Genomic DNA, 20,301 nt, shown 5'->3' on the forward strand with positions numbered 1-20,301 from the left:
CTAGTTGACAGGGATTAATCGCAGAGAGGAAGCTTGTTCCATATTTTGCCTCTTGTGGAATATGTAAATGGTCACTTGCTGTAATGGAAACTTCTTGGACTAATTGCTTTCCATTTTGGTCCCTTGATGTGTCTGGAAATATAAGATGTAAAAACATACAGTTGTCTTGATTTCTCAACCTAAGAGACTATGGTTAAGGAGTTTTCACTCATGGCACTAGGAATGCTTCTTAATCTACAATGAACCATTTCTGACAATTGTCAATAGAAAGTGGAAGGTAATGTTTGACAATCAAATTTGCATTTTTGCAATGGGAGATTGTTCATGGGAAACGCATCCCAGTTTAGCATCACTTTGTTTAGGCTGTAATCCTATACTACAGACTGCTCTCAGTGGGGCTTACTAACTACACATACATAGGATTGGATGAAACATTTAACTTATGAAACAGCTTCAGACCTTTCTGATGGTGCTCCTGATTTTAGCTTGATGCTGGACATGATCCTGTGAATTTGCCAGTTCAATGAAATAATGATTTGAACCATTTTGTTTCTAGAAGGGTGCCTTGAATTCCATAACTAGTTCCAGATGTCCCACTAAGCTTTATGATGTTTGAAACTCAGCCTCACCACCACCACCCTCATACTGCATGGCAAACTGTTTTTGAAGTCAGGGATGCAGCAGAGTTGGGTGGATTTTCTCTTTAATAAAAAATAACTACAAACTCCTACTGAGCACATGAGGAAACTTTCTATGTTCCTAAAGTATTTCTCTGTGTTATAACCTTAGAAGGTTTCACACAAGGGGCCAAAGGGAGAGGTTGAGTTTATTGGAGATTGGAAAAGCAATCATAACAGTAATGGTGCAGTCCAGAATCTGTTTTCCTTTCTGCACATGCAAATATCTTCTTTTTTTTACATCTCAGCTGAAGCCTGGACCCTGATAGGGTAACTGTTTAGTCAGTGGCGGCTTGTGGCTCCATGTCAGTGGGGTAGTGGAATTGGCTCCAACACCTTGTGCAGCTCCTTCAAAGTTCAGATTAAAACCTGGAACAGATTCCACTGTCCCTAGCCTTCCCACTTGATACATAGTGCTGAAGTAACGCTCCTGCTCTGTGTTAGCCATTTGTTAGTACTAAACTGTCTTGTGTCTAGCAGTTGTACTCCTCCTCTTCAATCCTATCATATATGTTGTAAGAGCAAAGCAAAGAAACAAACCAACAGAGAATTGATGAAATCTACCTATGTAGAGGAATTGGTGAGGGTGTTCAGGCAAAACATTTCTGTTCAAAAGCACTGTGCCATGTTGGAATGTAAACACAATCAGTGCTAACCAACATTGGACTCGGTGCATTTTTCATTATAGAAGAAAAAAAACCCAGGGACAGGAGGCCTATAGGTTTGGGGGTACAATTATATATGACAGTATATTTTAATCTGCTTTAAAGAAAAGAAAATCTTGGCTGACCTTGGTATTCATTCCCAGGCACACATTTATTGTGATGAAAGACTTCAGAAAAAGTCTCAGTGAGAGTGAACGCATAGAATGCTTGGGAGACTTCGGGTCAGATCCCAGATCTGCAGTGGATACAGCTGGCTTTATTTAGTTATATTGCTTAGTCTTAACTCCTGATTTATCTCATCATTTTTATCACATTTTTTGTTCAAAAACCTTGTATGCTTAAGAATGCAAATCAGAACAAATCATATGGGCAAAGAGTGGAGATATTAACAAAGGGAATACCAAAGGGAAATAAACTTTTTGAAGATTCTATATTATTCTCTTCTTTCTTCAGAACTCCCAGTTACAACTATGCACCAAATATGGATAAGCATTGGATCATGCAGTATACGGGCCCCATGCTTCCTATCCACATGGAATTTACAAATATCTTGCAGCGCAAACGACTTCAAACTCTGCTATCAGTTGATGATTCCATGGAAAGGGTGAGCAAATGAAAATGCTGAAAACAGTACCTCAGCACTATCTTCCACTCTCTTTAATACTACCGCTGTTATGAACCCGTAGTCTGTGTTAGTAAGATAATGAAATCTTGACCCAGAATTGTACTATATCCCCTATTGATGTTGACCCCAGAAAGGTCCGTTCCCCTCTTTCTTTCACCAGTTCATACTTCGCTATTGAAAGGGGGAGGAAGGAAGTGGGCAAGAAAAGAATATGCCTTCTCTAGCCTAAATAGGTGCATATATAAAAGTCCTGCAGCATCTAGTGGAGTTAGGAGGGACGTGTCCAACAACTGTACTCTCCCATAGCCCTATGAGGGGCAAGGCCATAGAATGAATGTGGTATTGTTCATAATGTTAACAAGCAATTTTTTGAAAAGCAATCGAATCCATGAAATCTCTCTCAGCAGTTGGGCAGGATTAGATTGCATTTTAACTTGTGTTCTGGAGGTCTTTTTCTTCCCTTGTCTACGACCTTTTCTCAAAAGGAGATTTGCAGCTCCTGATGGGTGAGAAGAAGGCTTTGAATGCAGATATTGCTTACTCAGAGCTCCTTGGATAAATATCTGCATTGTGCATCTATAATCCTATGCAACGGTTGTATGAGATCCTTTTCTATTGTTAAATGTGGCAGAAAAGTAATTCCATGGTCGATATGAAAAGATTGGATTGCATTTAGGTCACAGAGAAAATACAAAGAAGAATATATAAAGCTGCGCTCATTGGGTTGTATCCAGAGGAGCTATGTCCATCAGAGGAAGCTTCCTCAAATCCGACCCATTGGCTTAAATAATCTGGAGCCATTAGTTTTGTAGGCACCATTTCCGTGAAGCACTTTCTGTGTTTCTGTGAAACTTTCACTATATTGTTGTTCTTTTGATAGAGCACATCCTATATGTGTAGAAAGTTCCAGGTTCATTCCTTGGCATCTCCACCGATAGGGAATCTCTAACAGAAGAGATGGGAAAGATCTTCACTGAAGGCCCTGGGGAGCTACTGCTTGTCCAGACTAACTGACCCTGGATATGAGTAGTTGGATAATATGTCTAAAACATATCCATGTGGCTCCACAATCACACAAAAGGAAGGCCTATCAGTAGCAAGGGAATTACAACTGCTTTCGTCCATCCTCTGCTATTGAGACAGATACCGTTACAACTCACAGAGCCCTTTAAAAGTTCACAGACTTCTGTGCTGTGGAATATGGTTATTCACTGTACAGGATATCTGTAGTGGACATTATAGAAAAGCCACACATCCTTTCAAAACCTTCATAAACTACAATATGAAAAGTTGCTGAGTTGTACTTTTGGCCAAACACCAAAACTGCTGGGTTTTAGTTAGTTTACCAGTGAAATAGCCCTATAGGATCATTTAAATATAAATACTTGTATATAGTTGATGTGTGTGTGTAATAGAACTGATTTAGCATCCCTACTTATTTTTCTTATTTATTGCATTTCAGTTATATCACATGCTAGTGGAGACTGGAGAACTGGAGAATACTTACGTTATTTACACTGCTGACCATGGTTACCATATTGGACAGTTTGGACTGGTCAAGGGGAAGTCAATGCCGTATGACTTTGATATTCGTGTTCCTTTCTTTATTCGTGGTCCAAGTATAGAGCCGGGATCAGTGTACGTTCTCCTATGTCTGCAGCACAGCTGTTGTACCTAATGTAAAATATTTGTAAGCACATTTGATTGTCATTCTTAGTGGCTGGTTTTATTTCATCAAGATTATAGCATTGGCTATGAAGAACAAGTCTTCCCTTCTCTTGAAAATACTTATTTACTTACTTACTTATAAAGAGCTTGCTAAAAGGTGTAATGGAGCGTCCATTATTTTATTATAGCCCTGTACAGATCTTCTTTTGTAGCTTGCTGCTAAAGAGTTAATGGGGTCATGTGAGGATATATTGTACTCATTGTGACTTAGCAGGCTGCATAAATACTGATTTTGTCATGAATCGGTTGGTGAGAGCAGAATGGTTGGCTGTTTCATCTCCCTGCTTAACTTAGATTCATGTTAAAAAATGTTTTGAAGTTAGCATGTTCCTCCTAATCACACAGTCTTAGAAGGGGAAATGTGTAGATTTCATTCCTTTATATACAATTTTACATCAAAGTATCACACCAGAATTATTTACCATTCAAATTCTACAAGGATGTGAAAAGTTACTTGTAATGTGCATAATACAGCTCTGACCTTTTCTGTTAATTTGCAGAGTATCTCAAGTAGTGCTGAATATTGACCTTGCTCCAACAGTTTTGGATATTGCAGGACTTGACACGCCTCCAGATATGGATGGCAAATCTATTCTAAAACTCCTGGACCTTGAAAAACCAGGAAACAGGTGAGTTAAAGCTCTCTCTTGTTTGGTAGCAAATGCCTGAGTAAATCAATAAATGGATAGAAAATGAACTCTGGCAAAACTAGCGGAGTCAGCTCCTGCTTTCCCAGCTTAAGACTATTTTGAAGAGCATATTTCTATAACTGTGGGAACATGTGGACAGATAGTTGGTTTGGGAGAAAAATAAATAGTTCACCTTTTAATTGCATAGACAAACATAGTCATGGATGCCAACAGTAAATATTATTATTTTGATTTCAGGTTTCGAACAAGCAAGAAAACCAAAGTTTGGCGTGACACATTCCTAGTGGAAAGAGGGTAATTATTGGGGCTGAGAGAGTTCTGGGAAAATCTGCCTGGTGGGCAACTGGTTGTTGGTTTTTTTTGATGGACAGCAAAGCAATAGATGTTGTGTGCAGACTCACAGTTCTAGCTTCCTTCTTGCTTAAAGCTTGGTCAATTTGCTGCCATTAACAGGGCCATCTATGAAGCTCATTCCTTGCCTCAGCGTAGCTTCTCCAAGCAATTTTCTAAATCCCATTGTTCTTCAACTTCTCTCTTAATCACTCTTCTTAGCTGTTTGATGTCAAGAAGTCTCTGGATCCATAGATCTGCAGAAGTCTCTGACTCGTGGTTTAATGCCTCCCCTTTTTTTTAAAAAGTAAATTTCTGCGCAAGAAGGAAGAACCGAGCAAAAATGCCCAGCAGTCAAATCACTTGCCAAAATATGAACGAGTGAAGGAGTTATGTCAGCAAGCAAGTTACCAAACAGCTTGTGAGCAGCCTGGCCAGGTAAGCAACAGATGATCTCTCAATGTTTCATTATGTCTTTTCCAAATGTGGCTTTTTGAGAGATGAAGTGATGACACAATTTATAATTATTTTTATTTCTTACATTTCTATCCCACCTTTCCTCCAAGGAGTCCAAGGCTGTGTACATGGTTCTTCTCCTTCTCCCTTTTATCCTCGCAACAACCCTGTGAGAATCTGTGACTGGCCTGAGATCACCCAGTGAGCTTCATGGCTGACTGAGGATTTGAACCCTGAACCCTGGTCTCTCAGGTCCAATCTAATGATGGACTAATTTATATGCAGTTAAATGGGGCAAAATATTGGCCTTAGTCTCATCTTAGTTCAGCTACTACTCAAACACAACCAAACTGGACTAGTGCAACACATATTCACAAATGGAGCAAACTTTTGAAAGGCACCAGCCCTCCAGGTTTATGTTTTAAAATTCCCAGCAAAATAAACAAAAATATTGAACAGATTTTGGCAGCTGCTTCCTATGTGGTGATGTCATCATCTGTGCAAAGTCTGTGCACCTGTTTGTTGTCACCATGCGGAGATGAGCATTGTGCAAGGGGGGGAGATCCAAGCAGAAACAGGGCAGGTTCATCTGGTCCAGACATAGCTAAATGGTGCCTATACAGAGGCATCTGCAGTTTGCCAACTGATGGTTCGCATATTCACTGCTATAAAATGAAGAGATGGCCACAGGCTTAGATGACTTTGAAAAGGGATTAGACAAGTTCATGGCAGAGAGATTTCTGTCTTATCCATGATAGCTAAATGAAACTTCCAGGTTCTGATCTCTTGGATTCTGGAAGACAAATAGGAGAGTACTGCTGACTTCACACAGACTTGGCACCAGATGTTGGCATCTGTGGCCAGTTGCCATTGGCCTGAGCCCCTAGCTTCCTGGGCCTGATGTTCCTTTCAGTGCCAGACACCTGCTGGCTTTTGGCTGGGCTGGAATCTACCCAGAGCAGCACTATGTCAGCTCCTCAGAGGCATTGTGGAGGAGTTATTTAAAATGGCAAGTGCCAGCAGTAGTATATCCTGTCTAGACTGCTGTGTGGATTGCATCACATCTTAGGCTGGCATCAGATTGTACCTACTCCAAAGAAACATTTTAAAACATCAAACCTACAGCTGGGCAGAGAATCTTCAGTTATAACTGTTGCTTGTTTGTGCAAGCCCCATTTAGGTGTCTTTTAGAATATGGCAGAGTAGGATGGGTAGAATGTATGATGGCTGTGGTGGCTGGTAATTCTCACTGACTGTGATGGTAGTAAGAACAAGGTATTCCATGAGAGAAGTAGTCCTGGGGGATACAGGAAAAGAACTGAATTCTAGGGCAGAAATCCATTTTGAGGTTAGTTGTAAGAGCTGCACAGTGTTTAAGTAAATTGTTTTTGTTCCTCACTTAAGTCTCATTTGGCATTATTTTTAAAAATATGCAGTAGCAAACATACTGACGTCTTACTCAGATAGTTCCTGGGCCCAATTCAAGGTACAGTTTGGATGCAACATCCCTTCATGTCTGTACAATCACATATGTTAAGGACCAAACTGTAAATAGCAGCTGTGGGGAAGCCTAACCATCCTCTAAACCACTTGGGTCCCCAGATGTTGGGTCCCCAGATGTTGTTGGACTGCAACTCCCCTAATTCCCAGACAGCATGGTCAATGGTGAGGGATGATGGGAATTGTAGTCCATCAACATCTGGGGATCCAATGCTGAAGAACAATGCTCTAAACTATAGGGGGTGAGACTGGGGCACAAATCACCTGTCCAAAGCTGCTATTTGCATTTCAAGGAAAATGTTCATTGACACCAGTGGGAGCTCTCCTTGTAGTGCAAGTAACAACTTTGGGGAAGCCATTTTTGTCCCCTCATGGTTGCTAAGTGCATAACATAAAATATGGAGATTAATTGCATTCCTGCAATAAAACATGCTGTAGAGTCCCTTCTTTGGAGCCCATCTTTTGGGGAAAAATCTTGCAGAACTCTAGAACAGGACTTTCTCAGTTGTGCTAGCACAACCATATAACAGCTTTGTGAAGCAACTTTTCCAGAGTTGTACCATACATTTTTAGGAGCATTAAGGCAATTGAAAGGAGCATTTTAAGGGTTATGTCCTCACCCAACTGTGATATTTCTTTGGTCCTATAGTTTGTTCATTTATTTATCCCCATACCCACACCCAACCCTGCTTTTCTGGTCTAGTCTAGATTTTAATGTGCATTTAAAATTGGGTGATATTTTAATCTGGTCATAACCTTCTTTGTAATAGAAAAGGTGTGTCTAAATATTAATAGCAATGATAAGTTTATCTTTCAGTCTGAATTTGCACATTCCTTATAAACGCCATTGAAACTTTCATAGATGCTATCTGTATTGATGAGTATAGCATGCTGGCAAAGGCAGCCACAAGCTCTTGTGAACTTTAAATTTATCCACTATATTAATGTGTTCAGAATAACACTTGCCCCATGTAGTGTATGTAGTTTCTATAAAGACATTCCTCCCAGTAAAAGTGTTTTTAAACTGTCTAGGAAATGGAAAACTTAGTGGGGAAACTGACATGTAAACAATATGCCTTCCACCTTGCTCTCAGTTATTTTATGCCTCCTTGTAAGCAAGTGCTACAATCACAGTTACCTTTAATGTGATTTAATTAGCTGAAGGTGATCTCTTTGTCCTGAGTGTCCTGCAGGGATGGTTAGGGATATTTGGGGGCATTCAGTGAAAATAAATTGCTTCCCAAAACAAGAAAACACACACTGACACACACAGAGCATTTTGGGAAGTTATCTTTAAATGCAGACCTTGAATCAAGGACACCATTTACAGTAGTAGCATTTACAGAACCTTCTTTCATAGGAGATACTTCCAATGAGCTAAATCTCTTCATTGTAAATTGGTGATTAAGCTAGAGGCTGATCTGCTTTATTATTGTTTGTTACATTTAATCTATCATGTTTTAAATCTGAAATAACACCTAAGTTTTTGATGCTAAATTTGAGCTTTACATTTCCTTCTGTAGAGAAATGCAACTGTACAGTGAAAATTCCTTGAATGGTTTTGTTTTCATTTTTTCTGAGACTGAGCTAAAGTTTGATTTACCCATGCTCCATAGGTAGCTGCTTTGAATGTAGATTGACTCCATATGATAAGCTGCTTGGGTGTAGCAACCATCTCCCTCCATCAAGGGGACACAATACTAATTAAACAGAAAACACATTTTAGGAATATTGATACTTAAAACAGCAACAACCAACAATGCAAAGCAATAAGGCTTCATTAAAGGTTGACAGGCAAAAGCCTTTAAGAAAAAGTGGATTTTATAACCTTTCCTCCCCCACCTGCTCCGTCACCTTGATGAAGGGGGCGGAAGTAACATGTTCTTCCCTGCCCACCAACATGTTTACCTTACCTTACCCTTTTATTAATGCCTGAAGAGGGCTTCTCTCTACCTGTAAATGAAAGAATGATCACTTGCATTTCTTAAGGTTTAAACTGTTCTGTCCCAGATCTTGCACACAGAATCCACTTTGCAATGAGTACTTTTGTACTAAGCGCTCAGTGGTCAAGATTAATATGAGCTGCAGCTCCCATTTCTTTCTACCCAGTCACTCAAAACCTGTACAAAAGTTTATAAGAGGTATGGGGAAGCCTTTGCTCTCCAGGTGTTGCTGAGCTACATCTCCCATCATCCCTGACCATTGGCCATCCTTGCTGGCACTGATGAGACCTGTAGTTCAGTGACATCTGAAGGGCCAAATATTCCGCACCCCCGGCTTACAAGGCCCCTTCAAATGTGAAAAACATCCTTCCAGTAGTTCATAAGAAGGCCGGTTTGAACACATGGGTTTTTACTTGGCTTCAAAAATGCTTATGATGTGGGACTTTGGTGAGCTAGATGAGGGAAGACATTCTATAACTGGAGAACCAAGGTTGAGAAAGCAGGGGCAGGGTTTTCTCTAAAGGCTGCCAGGACTGGAAAGGTTCCTTTGGGAGCTATTGCTGCTTTCAAACTTTGCTTTTCAAGACCCTGGGTGCAATGCAGCAAAGCTATACAAACTTAAATCTCCCTGCACTCTGGATTGTACTTTTTATATCTTGGTGATCAGCATTTCCAACATGCTTAAAATCTAAATAGTCAGCTGCCAAATTTTCCTTAACCTCTAAGCATACCTACCGCTGAGGCATCTTTTGTAGATGGTGCAATTAATTTCCTCATTACATGAAAGGCTTTAGTGGCTGAACTATGACCTGGGAGACCAGGGTTCGAATCCCCACACAGCCATGAAGCTCACTGGGTGACCTTGGGCCAGTCACTGCCTCTCAGCCTCAGAGGAAGTCAATGGTAAACCCTCTCTGAATACTGCTTACCATGAAAACCCTATTCATAGGGTCGCCATGAGTCGGAAGTGACTTGAAAGCAGTTCATTTCCATTTCAAAGCTGTCACAACATATTAAGTAAACTGTGTTCATTTTAAATACTTAACTGGGGCCTTTATTGCATTTCAGCAATGTTGAATGTAAAGCTATCTTAACACTCTTACGAAACCAGTAAGTGTAGGGTGTCATAATCTGCGTCTTGTGGTTTATTGAAAGTCTTTCCAGAATGGTGCATCTCACCACCAGTTCTCTTGGCAGTTCCTTGAAGAGGCTGCTCAAGCTCCTTTTAGCTAACTAAATTTATGAGACTAATTTTTCAGGCATGAACAGAGGAAGTGGTTGGATGAGAGCAAAGACCTGAGTAGGGGCTCTTCAGTCTCATGCGCCAAGAACTCCTAGGTGGGGACTTCTGTTTGAGGCACATGGATTGATAGTAGAATGGACCTTCCACCATTCTAGCAGCAAGGCTTCAAAGGAACTGAAGCTCCTTCCTAGAGGGCTGTGGGGAGCTGGATAGGTTTGCAAAAGGAAAAGCTAAAATGTTGCCTCTGCTGTCTTCACTGCTAGAAATATGTTACGGCTGAAATGTACCCAGCATCAAGGGCTTTGTTTCCAAGGGCTACTGTTCCAATCACTTCAGTCATCTCAGTCTGAGTCATCTCAGATAAAGTCTTTAATGCTCCTTAATCAACAGAATTCTTTGGTCCCACTGCCTGAGTCATGTCTATACTGCTATAGCTGTAATGGCACAAAGTTTGGGTTGCATCATGGTTGCAAAAACTGGTCTATAGGACTAGGACACTAAGAAGGATTTCTGTCAGGACTTCAACAGGGGAGAAAAGGGTTAATTTTTTCTCTACTAATAATTCTAATTATTATCAGCTTGCCCCCAGCTGATGTTGTTTGCATTTTTAAAAATCTTTATATTAAATGTAAAGACACATGTCTGCTTTGTTACTTAGTTGTTGTTTTTATTCTATGTATGGCAGAATATAAAAGTAAGTGTGTGTGTTAACTATACTTGATATTTTAAATATCCTCTGTGCTTGTAAATTCTCTCTTCCTGCTAGGTAAAATCATTATTTGGGTAATGAGGAATGGGTACAACCTTTATATGTCAAAAGAACCATGCACTTGCTTAAGTCAGAATATTGTCTTGACAACAGAAAATAATTACAGCTTCTGTACATTCCTAGCCTTTGGAACTTATTCTAGGAGGGTACTCTCTGCCGTAACCTCTTTAGAAAAGCAGAGGTAACATCTAAGCATTTGCCCTTTTATATGATTGTTAAGCCTATGAGGAATCAGTAAGAGAGATGACTGTTGGACTTGCTAGGTTTTTCCTTTATCTTATCTCAGCACTCATTGGGCTGGATTGAGCTGTCACTGTGCTGTGATTCATAATCAATACCAGAAAATCCTCCAATGACCTTAAATTATATTCAGCAGGTATCCTGCAACGCAGACAACATATATTGAATGCTTATACCTGGTGTTGGGCCACAGAGAGACTATGCAGATCAGTACCTCATTACTGATCATGCCTCTGCATAGCAGATTCCCTGTCTGAGCTGATGGAAGCAGTCTCAGACAAGGAGGCACCCCAGGGCTTTGTGGTCACCATGACAACCATTGGGCTGTCTTAGTGTCCAAGATGCCCAACACATATGGCAGGGCCTGCACTAGATTTGGTATGCTGTACCAGATAAGCAATTGGTGCTTTGTGGGAGCTGTATATGGAAGACCTAATATTGCAGGCTGCTATAATCTGCTGCTGTGGCATTAAGGTCAGCATACCAACTTACCTGTGGGTAAGGGATGTATTTAATTATTCCCATGGACTGATCACTATCTGGCGAACATAGGCATTTCAGTGGCAGCAAATTAATTATTTTTACACCAGTAGGTGTTATCGCATTAAAACTTAAGAGAAAAGAAAATTCCTTGTAAAAATGTCAAGAAATTAAACTGTGCCCAGAGATCTGCACCACCCCTTTTTGTAACAGGAGGGAGGTGCAGCAGTAATTTCCTCAGGTAAAAATCTGTTTCCCTGGATCAGATGTAGGGATGGGATCCACTTGTTGGTGCCTGTTTGATTGCATTCTGTCAGACTGGCAGACAGCTCCATTTCTCCACTATCCTTTGCTTTTACCATTCCAGTTTTCCCCCTCCTGAAAAAATGATAGGGTTATCAATTTCTTCCTTTTGGAGAAGAAAGGAAAGAGGCTTTCCATCTGCCCAATGCCCACCCACCCAATCCCCCTTCTTCCCCCTCCCTCATGGTATTGGCTTCTTCCCCAAGATACTGCTTTAATGCAAAGCAAAGACACATGCTGTTCAATTTCATGTTAGCAAAGCAAAGACACAGGCTTGTCAGTTTATCCTTTAGAAAGCAAACACGCAGTCTCATCAGTTTCACTTTAGGAAAGCAAAGACACAATCTAGTCAGTTTCACCTTAGGAAAGCAAAGGTTTGTCAGTTTATTATTAGTAAAACAAACATGCTTCGTTAGTTGCACCTCAGTCAAACAGAGGCAGACCTGTCAGTTTCACATTAGCACAGCAAAGTTCCATGCCTTTGGATTGTTTTTTTTTTTATAATCTGGTATCCGAAAAAGCCAGGGAAACTTGCAGTATTCAGGATTGGTCTGCAAAGATAGTGAGCCTGTAAACTATCGAGAAGTCCAGAGTCAAGTTTGATTTTAGCAAAAAATCTCACTCATCCCTACTCAGATGTGAGGAACTTCTGGTCCTCCAGATGTTGCTGAACTACAACTCCCATTGGCCCCAGCAAACATGGCCAATGGCCAGGAGTGATGGGAGGTGTATTTCAACAACATCTGGTGGGCTAACCTGCCCTGAGTGGACATCATAGCATTATATATTTCTGCAAACATTCCAAGCGTTTTTCCAGCTTAGGGAGTTCAGGGCTATGTCTTTAAGCTTAGCGCATAAAATATGTCAAAAGAAGTAAGGATAGTCAAGACTTTCTTTTTGCAGGCTGCAAAATGGCATTGTGCCAATAGGTGGCTTGCTGTAGCTCTGAAGAAAAGCCATCTGGGTTAGTGACTGAAGAGCCAGCAGCAGCAACGGCAGGAAGCAAAATACACAGGTCCACTGAATATAGTATGATTTCCTAAAGGAGATGCACATGGCACGGTGAGGGCAAGATGCACTGATGATTTAATGCACTGCTGGCAGCTATAATTTGAGGAAACGTCCTTGTACAGCCAGTGAATGAATTGTCTATTTCTGTAACTTGAAAACAATAGTGGTGCAAAGAGAGCTGGTTAGGCACTGCCCTCAGATATTCATCAACTTAGGCGGATTATTTTAACTAACTCCATGTAACCCTGGTATTCCAAATCAGAGCTTGGAAAAGTTACTTTTTTGAACTACAGCTCCCATCAGCCCCAGCCAGCATGGCCACTGGAGTGGGCTGATGGGAGTTGTAGTTCAAAAAAGTAACTTTTCCAAGCTCTGTTCCAAATGCAGTGAAACTATCTGATATTTTGGCATCTAGCATGCCCATAGTTAAGTGAAATACTCTGCAACAGACTGGGCTACACGGATAGGTCCTTCTAAACATAGCTAAATGTCCATTGTAGTTTACTGATACCTGCAGACAGAGTCTGTACTTGTTCCAGCAGCAGTACATCCATTGGAGTGTGTGTCTGACTCTTCTTGTCTTTCTCTGTCACCACTCCTAGTCTGTATGCAATGTGTGTATGGCTCTGCTCCAGCTGTATATGGAATCAAGTAGAGGACCCTGATATTGCAGGTCACTTGAATGCGGCTTTTAACTTCCATTAGGAACAATTCGCAGCTGTTCTTGATATTCTGTGACCTAGCAGGAAAAGCTGGACTTCAGCAGATGTGGATGTGCTCCAGATCTCTTTTCACTCAGAAACCATTATTTTCAATGTATGAAAAGTGCTGTTTTATACAATAGCAGAGCATGCTTAAGCACTTCTTTGTGCCTGTTAGAAAACTTCCTTCTCGAGGACTACATTCTCTTTTTTCATTAGCCTGTGGGGAAAGTTTTAGGTTATAGCAGATGAACTGAAATGTTTTAAAATGTGTACATAAAAACTGAAAGCAATAATCATTTGCAGAACGTGAGCCCAAGCATCAGCTTATTTGGTCTCAGACATGTATAGCTTCCATTTAACCTGCTCAGACAGTTCAATAAGTAATAACCAGGGAGGAGCATCTAGTAGGGATAGGAAAGGGTTTGTGCCTGCCCTCTTCCAAGGGCTCTGCCTAGAGCAGGAGATGCAAGAATGAGAAAGGAGAGCTGTAGTGGGATTAGTTGGCAGTGCATGTGATTGTAGAGAGAAATCTTATGGCAATTCATTTTTTGGTCTCTATCAACCTGTTTCTAAAGGGAGGGAATTATCTGGGGGGTTCTCCCCTGTATTTTTGAGGGTGGTCTCAGTGAATAGAAATATGAGTGGTATTTACAAAACCTCTATCTTGTGCTTCCATTATAAACTCATCTATTTTTGCAGGAATTGTTGCATAGTGTACTTCAGGGTTACTTAAATGCAGTTACATTATGGCACAGGTGATGGTCACATGGGGGTAATGGAAGCCCAAAAATGAGTTGGTGAGCTAGCCCTGAATGAGCTGTTGAGGCAGATCATTAGGATCACTTTGTGTCTTAAGGCAGGTGTGGGGAATCTGTGGTCCTTCAGATGTTGGTCTTCAACTTCCATCAACCCCAGCCAGCATGGCCAATGGTTAGGGATGATGGGAGTTGTAGTCCAGCAACTTCCAGAGGACCACATGTTCCCCTCATGTCTTCAGGAGTAAAACAGGGTATATGACTGAACATATGACTTGCTGATGAAGATGCATATCTTCAGATATTTCTCCCTCTTTTAAGAAAAACCCAGGCTGAATGACCTTTATGTACAAATCCTTAATGTATTTATTGTACATATAAAATATATACCCCACATTTTCTTCAATAGAACTCAGGGTGGGTTTGCATTAGGGTTATCTGAAAACATCGCATCAGGTACTAGACCTCCTTCACTTTAGTAAAAGTGCTGTATCATATACTTTCAGACTATAGTACTGACAACAAACCATCTTACTTGCAAACACCACTGATTTCCACTGAATGCTTTAAACATCTAACACTGGCATCCTAAGCATGCATGTGTTGCAGATTTTCCTGACTAATCTGACCTCAATCTTCTGGTCCTGTATAGCTTTGCTTCCTGAATTGCTTAAGGAATATGACATCAGATGTGCTAGATGAAAAGGTTTTGAATAGAAAATTGCTTTAGAATCTATATGGAATGTTCCCTTCAACTTAAAATTGAGATTAATTCAACAAAACTTGATACTGGACTTCACAATATCTTTACAGGAAGGCACTGTTCAATCCAGATAGTTGCTGGAGGTGTAATGCTAGAAATAAGGCACATGACGGTGGGCATGTCTAGTGTTATATTATTTTTGGTCTGAGGATGTTGTCCATAGTTTGTATTGGCAAAATCCTTGGTATTTACAGATGGCAATGTACTTTTAAATTATACTCTTGTAGTATGAGATTAACAGCAGCACAACAAAAATGGATTTTGCGAACCTTTATGGTCGCCAAGAGACTTATACTTCAAGCCTAGAAGGATAAACACCCGCAATCTATTATGCAATGGTCTGAGGACCTTTCTGCCCTTGCTACATTTGAACACATTTCTGATAATCACCAAATTTGTGTGGCTACCCATCTGGATGTTTGGATGGCATATACTGATGTATATGTTTAAATTTAGATGGAAGTGTTAATGATTTTTTTAAAAAAACATGAGTTTTTCCTTTATGTCACTTTTTGTTTTATTCTTTCTGTCTTTTCTTTATTTGTTAAATTTCCTATTAAAAATCAATTATAAAAAAGAGTAAAAAGTTTGTTTTAAAAATGATGGGTGGAGGGGGCTCATGAAATTAGCCTTGAGAGTTTTGATAAATTACAGAATCCCTGTTCCAAAATTCATTTGAAGAATATGTATAGTTTAGACATGGCTGGTACAGTGGGATGGGGGATATAGTGGCATTGCTTAATGGAATGATGTGAGGCAGGGCTGTGGTAAAATTGGGGCCACACGGGCACTGATGAGAGCAGTGGCTACCATTCTTCCCCATTTCCATGCCATCCAAGGTCATATCCTCACTATATATTTGAAGCAGTATGATGCCACTTTAATAGTCATGACTTCCCCTAAAGAATCCTGGGAAATGTCGTTTGTTAAGGGTTTTGAGAGGTATTTGGAGATCCCTGTTCCCCTCACAGAGCTATGATTCCCAAAGTGATTTAACAATCAATCCCTCTTCCTGGGGAACTCTGGGAACTGTACTTCTGGGAGGGGAACAGTGGTCTCTAGTCCTAGCAACTCTCACCATCCTTAACAAGCTACATACAGTTCCCAGGATTCTTTGAGGGAAGTCATGACTGTTCAAAGTGGTTTAATGCTGCTTTAAACATGTAGTGGAGACGTGACCCAAGTGCTGCTGTTGGGAGGGCAGCTCTTGCTTCTACCCAGCAGCTGCCTGCATAGTTGATCTGTTTGGTTTTGTGTGTCTCCCATAGCTGCAATAGTGTATTTTATTCACATTTTATGCAAACTCAGTTTTTACATAGAGCTAAAGGTAATGTTTCAGAAGAATGCAAAAAGAAACTAAAGATCACTAGGAAGGCATTGTCTGCTATATTTCTCAAAAAATGATTCAGACTACAGGGTTCAAAGGCATACATTTGAACAGCATACTCATTTTCTTTTCCTTACAGAAATGGCAGTGCATTGAAGACACATCTGGCAAACTCCGCATTCACAAATGCAAAGGGTCCAGTGACATCCTTGCTATCAGAAAGAGAACACGAAGCATTCATTCCCGAGGATACAGCAGCAAAGAAAATGACTGTGACTGTGGAGAGGCTGATTACCAAAGCAGTAGGACTCAAAGAAAAAATCGAAAAGCTTTTGTGAGAAACTCCGGTGTACAAAGTAGGTGATAGTGGATCAGAGGCTTTCAGGAGGGTCAGAGACCTTAATTTGCTGCACGTTTAGACATCACACTTCCACAATCTGGAGAGACAAATTCTGCAAGATCACTGTAGACTGTAAAAAGAAAAATTATGCCACTTAATACAAATTACTGTGGTTAGTATCTGACTAAGTCATACTCAAGGGTAGACCCATTGAAACCAGTAAACTTAAGTCAATCATATATTACCAAATTATTCCAAGCTACATGGGAGGTGGATTGGACTGTAAAAGACCAGCCCAAATTGCATTTGCATTTTTACACATTTGTAGGCCAGTACAATATCTCAGAGAGGAGGTCAGGTCTCCTACTTCCTGGTGCATTCACTAGAGCTGCCCAATTTCCCTGCTTTGTAAAGTTTGATATAAATATCTGTGGCTATAGGTACGTTTTTAAACAGCAAGATTTTTTTGCCTGTTAGTGAATTGGTGCATACAGTAGGGAGTTGGCACTGAGGAAGTTGATATCACAGTTCATGGGAAAGGCTGGAAAGAAACTTTCTTATCTAGACCATAGATTATATCACTGAAAGCTGTAGAGGGTTTATTAGACTCATTGCCTTTTGCCTTTAAATCCATGAGGGTTAGTGGTGAAGAGCTCAAGTACCTCAAGGTATGGAATATTGGCAAAGCATTTCACTCACATTCATCCCTGACCCTAGAATGCTGATGTCATCATACTACAAGAATGCCTGGAAAATTTGTAACCAACTTCCATCACTCTTGAAAGATTCTGATGACTAATAGGGCTTCTAATAAGGGAGCACACAGATGTACACTGTTTCAGCAATGAGCTTGATGCAGAAACCTACCAGTTTTTGACAACCATACAACCTTCTCCCCAGGATCAGGTTCATGTGGAAGTTGTTTTTCTTGTTAGACCAGAAGTTGTATTTGCACAGCACTTGTTGGCTGGCTCTTTCATCAGTCATGAAGCCATCTACCCCTTCAAAGCAGATTTTGAAGTGTGATAAACAAATAATAGGGCACCACACTTTTGATTGAATAACTATACAAGTGGAGGAGGGAGGACAACACAGCCCACTGGAAGCATGGAGGAAGGGGCAACCAATCAGCTTTCGGGCCAGACCCAACCAAATATGTGAAATGGTATAGAAATCTGTGGGGAAAGCAGAGTTCATCCCAAAGTAAATCAGCTCCTGATTCTTTTGTTGTTATTCGCTAATAGGCAAAAAACCTTGCGGTTTAAGAATGTACCTATAGCCCACAAACTTTAAAAAGAAGGGAAATTGGGCAGCTATAGTGAATGCACCAGGGGAGCAGGAGACCTGACCTCTCTGAGATATTGGACTGCCCTACAAATTTGTCAAAATGCAAACACAGTTTGGGTTGGTCTTTCACAGTCCAATCTACTTCCTGTGTAGCCTGGAAGAATTTGGTTACATGTCTGGCTTTTAGAACACTGACAGTTGGTTCTTACTGAGCATGCCTGACATTATCACTGAGTTCAAGCCAAAATTTATTAAATTAATTAAAAATAAGCCAGAGATTTTTTTAATTTTTAAACTGCAGAAGATAAAGATCAGTGTATGGGGCAAGGTCAGTAACAGGATTACAGGTACTCTGTGACCATGGCTGATTTTTAATGAATTTCAACAGATTATAAGAACTCTGACAGAAAACAGTCCAAAAGGGCTCTGGGTTTTTTTCCTCTCTCTTTAGACTTTGAACTCTTGATTCTTTCTGACTGTTTTGTTTATCGCCATGAAAATTTACGGGGTTATTAAGCAAGCATTTCTGAGTTCAGGACTATAAGTTTTGTAAGGTTTTGTTTTGAAATGAGCTTATGGGAAGCATCAGAATGGGAAGGGGGTATTTTCAATTTAACATTGCGGAATGTGAAAACATGCTGGCTATAGTATACAGCCACCCTTGTGGCTGTATAATTAATTAGATTTATATCCCGCCCTTCCTCCCAGTAGGAGCCCAGGGCGGCTACAAACATCTATGTGTTCTACAAACTATACGTTCTACAGGCATCTATATGCAACCTAAATCTGTCTGCTCTCAGTTTGACTGTGAGTGGTGTGTTTCCAGTTTTGTTTTGTTTTATTTAGTTTTGTTTTATTTGAAACAACATCACTGAGCTCAGCCAGGTTAAAATAATATGTGAATACCTGTATCTGAAGAAAAGATTGTAGTGTAACTCAAAAGTTTGCTTCCAGCAAATTTTTATAAAGGCTAATTGATCTCATAAAACAGAGCTTCCCAAAGTGAGTGGTCCACAAGCTTAATTCCAGTGGCCCATGGCATGTCCACATTAAATATTTGTGTCAATTTTAATCATATTTTGTTGCTTCATTTGTTTCTGATACTGTGTTTTATTATATTACAATTTGAATTCTGTGAAATGTAAATTGTACTACAATAAAATATAATATAAGAAACAAAAGAAGCAATAAAAACAATTAAAACCATACAGCATCTAGCACAGCACTTTACAGTTGCTCCAACAGGCAGAAAAATCATTAAGTGGTCTGCCAAGACCATCAGCAACTTTCAAGGAGTCCATGCGGGGAAAGGTTTGGGAACCACTACGGTAAAAAAAATACCCAAATACCTGTTCTGTATTCTCTTCTTACTGAATGGTTATTTCTCATCTAGATGTATATATCTAACAAATGCATCTTTAATGAAAAGTACCTGCTGCCTTCAAAATTTGTGTAATAGGATAAAGAGCCATGTTTATATGGGCTAGATCTTGCATTTTCTGTGGGGAATAAAACATAGAGAATTAACTATTTACTTCAGCATGGCTGTGACAATACTCTCACTCAGCTCACCACTTTTGTTCACCCCTAAATAAAGTTTAAATTGTTCAGCCATCTGCAAGAAAATCTTTGTTCCAGTTGCATTTTAATGCATCCAGATTTCTCTCAAAGGGAATTTCCTGTCTAGCTAGTTTTGATGCTTCTGCAGTGCCCTCAAGTGGACATGAACCAGTTTTCAAACTGAATAAAGTGTACACTTCTCATATTAAAGAGACAGAGAGGCTGAACAGAAACTACTATTTGCCAGTAATTTACAAGTGGCAATTTACTATGGTGTAAAGTAGCCAATTTACAAGCCTATATTTTCCCAGCAAGTGGAGAAGATAATTTTGCAACACATCTACACTTGATAGAAAAAAATCCAAGGAAGCAACAAGGGAGTGGAAATCCAGACCATTGTGCAGAGCATCACATGCCTCATTCGTGCTTATAATGGGCTCCATGTGAATCTCTCTTAAATCAGGGATGGGAAACCTCTTTCCCTTCAGATGTTTGCTTGTTTATTTATAAACATATTTGTATACTGCTATTTCATTTCCAAAACACCCAAGGCAGTTTACAACTAATAAAAATGATTGAAAATACAGTAAAAATGAGAGACATCTTTTTAACTGCCTGCATAAGCCTGGCAAAACAGAAAGGTTTTCAGCAGGTGTTTAAAGGTTAAAACAGAAGGTGCCTGCTGAATCTCTGCTGACAGTGCATTCCAGAGAACTGGGCCACTAACACTGAAGGCTCAATCTAATGTCAATGTGAGATGAGCCTCGCCAACTCAGGGGGGGGGAGGGACGACAACCAGCACTGCCCCTTCAGATTCTCTCAGTGATCAAGCTGGGATATAAAGGTTCAGCTGGTCCCTAAGGAACCTTGGACCTAAGTTGTTCAGGACTTTGTAAATTAATACAAGGAGCTTGAACCTGGCTCATTAGTAGGTGGGCAGCCAGT

At 40.2% G+C, this 20,301-nt stretch overlaps 1 protein-coding gene across 11 annotated transcripts in view; it reads left to right on the top strand.

The window, feature by feature from the left end:
- Positions 1 to 20,301, top strand: part of SULF1 (sulfatase 1) — a 167,679-nt gene that overhangs the window by 123,584 nt on the left and 23,794 nt on the right. For all 11 annotated transcript variants that reach the window (XM_061600850.1, XM_061600816.1, XM_061600825.1 and 8 more), the window contains 6 exons: positions 1,796 to 1,946; positions 3,430 to 3,605; positions 4,196 to 4,324; positions 4,583 to 4,639; positions 4,984 to 5,113; positions 16,309 to 16,525. In XM_061600850.1, the coding sequence (XP_061456834.1) occupies positions 1,796 to 1,946; positions 3,430 to 3,605; positions 4,196 to 4,324; positions 4,583 to 4,639; positions 4,984 to 5,113; positions 16,309 to 16,525 (860 nt within the window). The remainder of the gene's footprint in view (positions 1 to 1,795; positions 1,947 to 3,429; positions 3,606 to 4,195; positions 4,325 to 4,582; positions 4,640 to 4,983; positions 5,114 to 16,308; positions 16,526 to 20,301) is intronic.

This window comes from Rhineura floridana, chromosome 1 (genome assembly GCF_030035675.1).
Source record: "Rhineura floridana isolate rRhiFlo1 chromosome 1, rRhiFlo1.hap2, whole genome shotgun sequence".
In the NCBI taxonomy this organism is placed as follows: domain Eukaryota; kingdom Metazoa; phylum Chordata; class Lepidosauria; order Squamata; family Rhineuridae; genus Rhineura; species Rhineura floridana.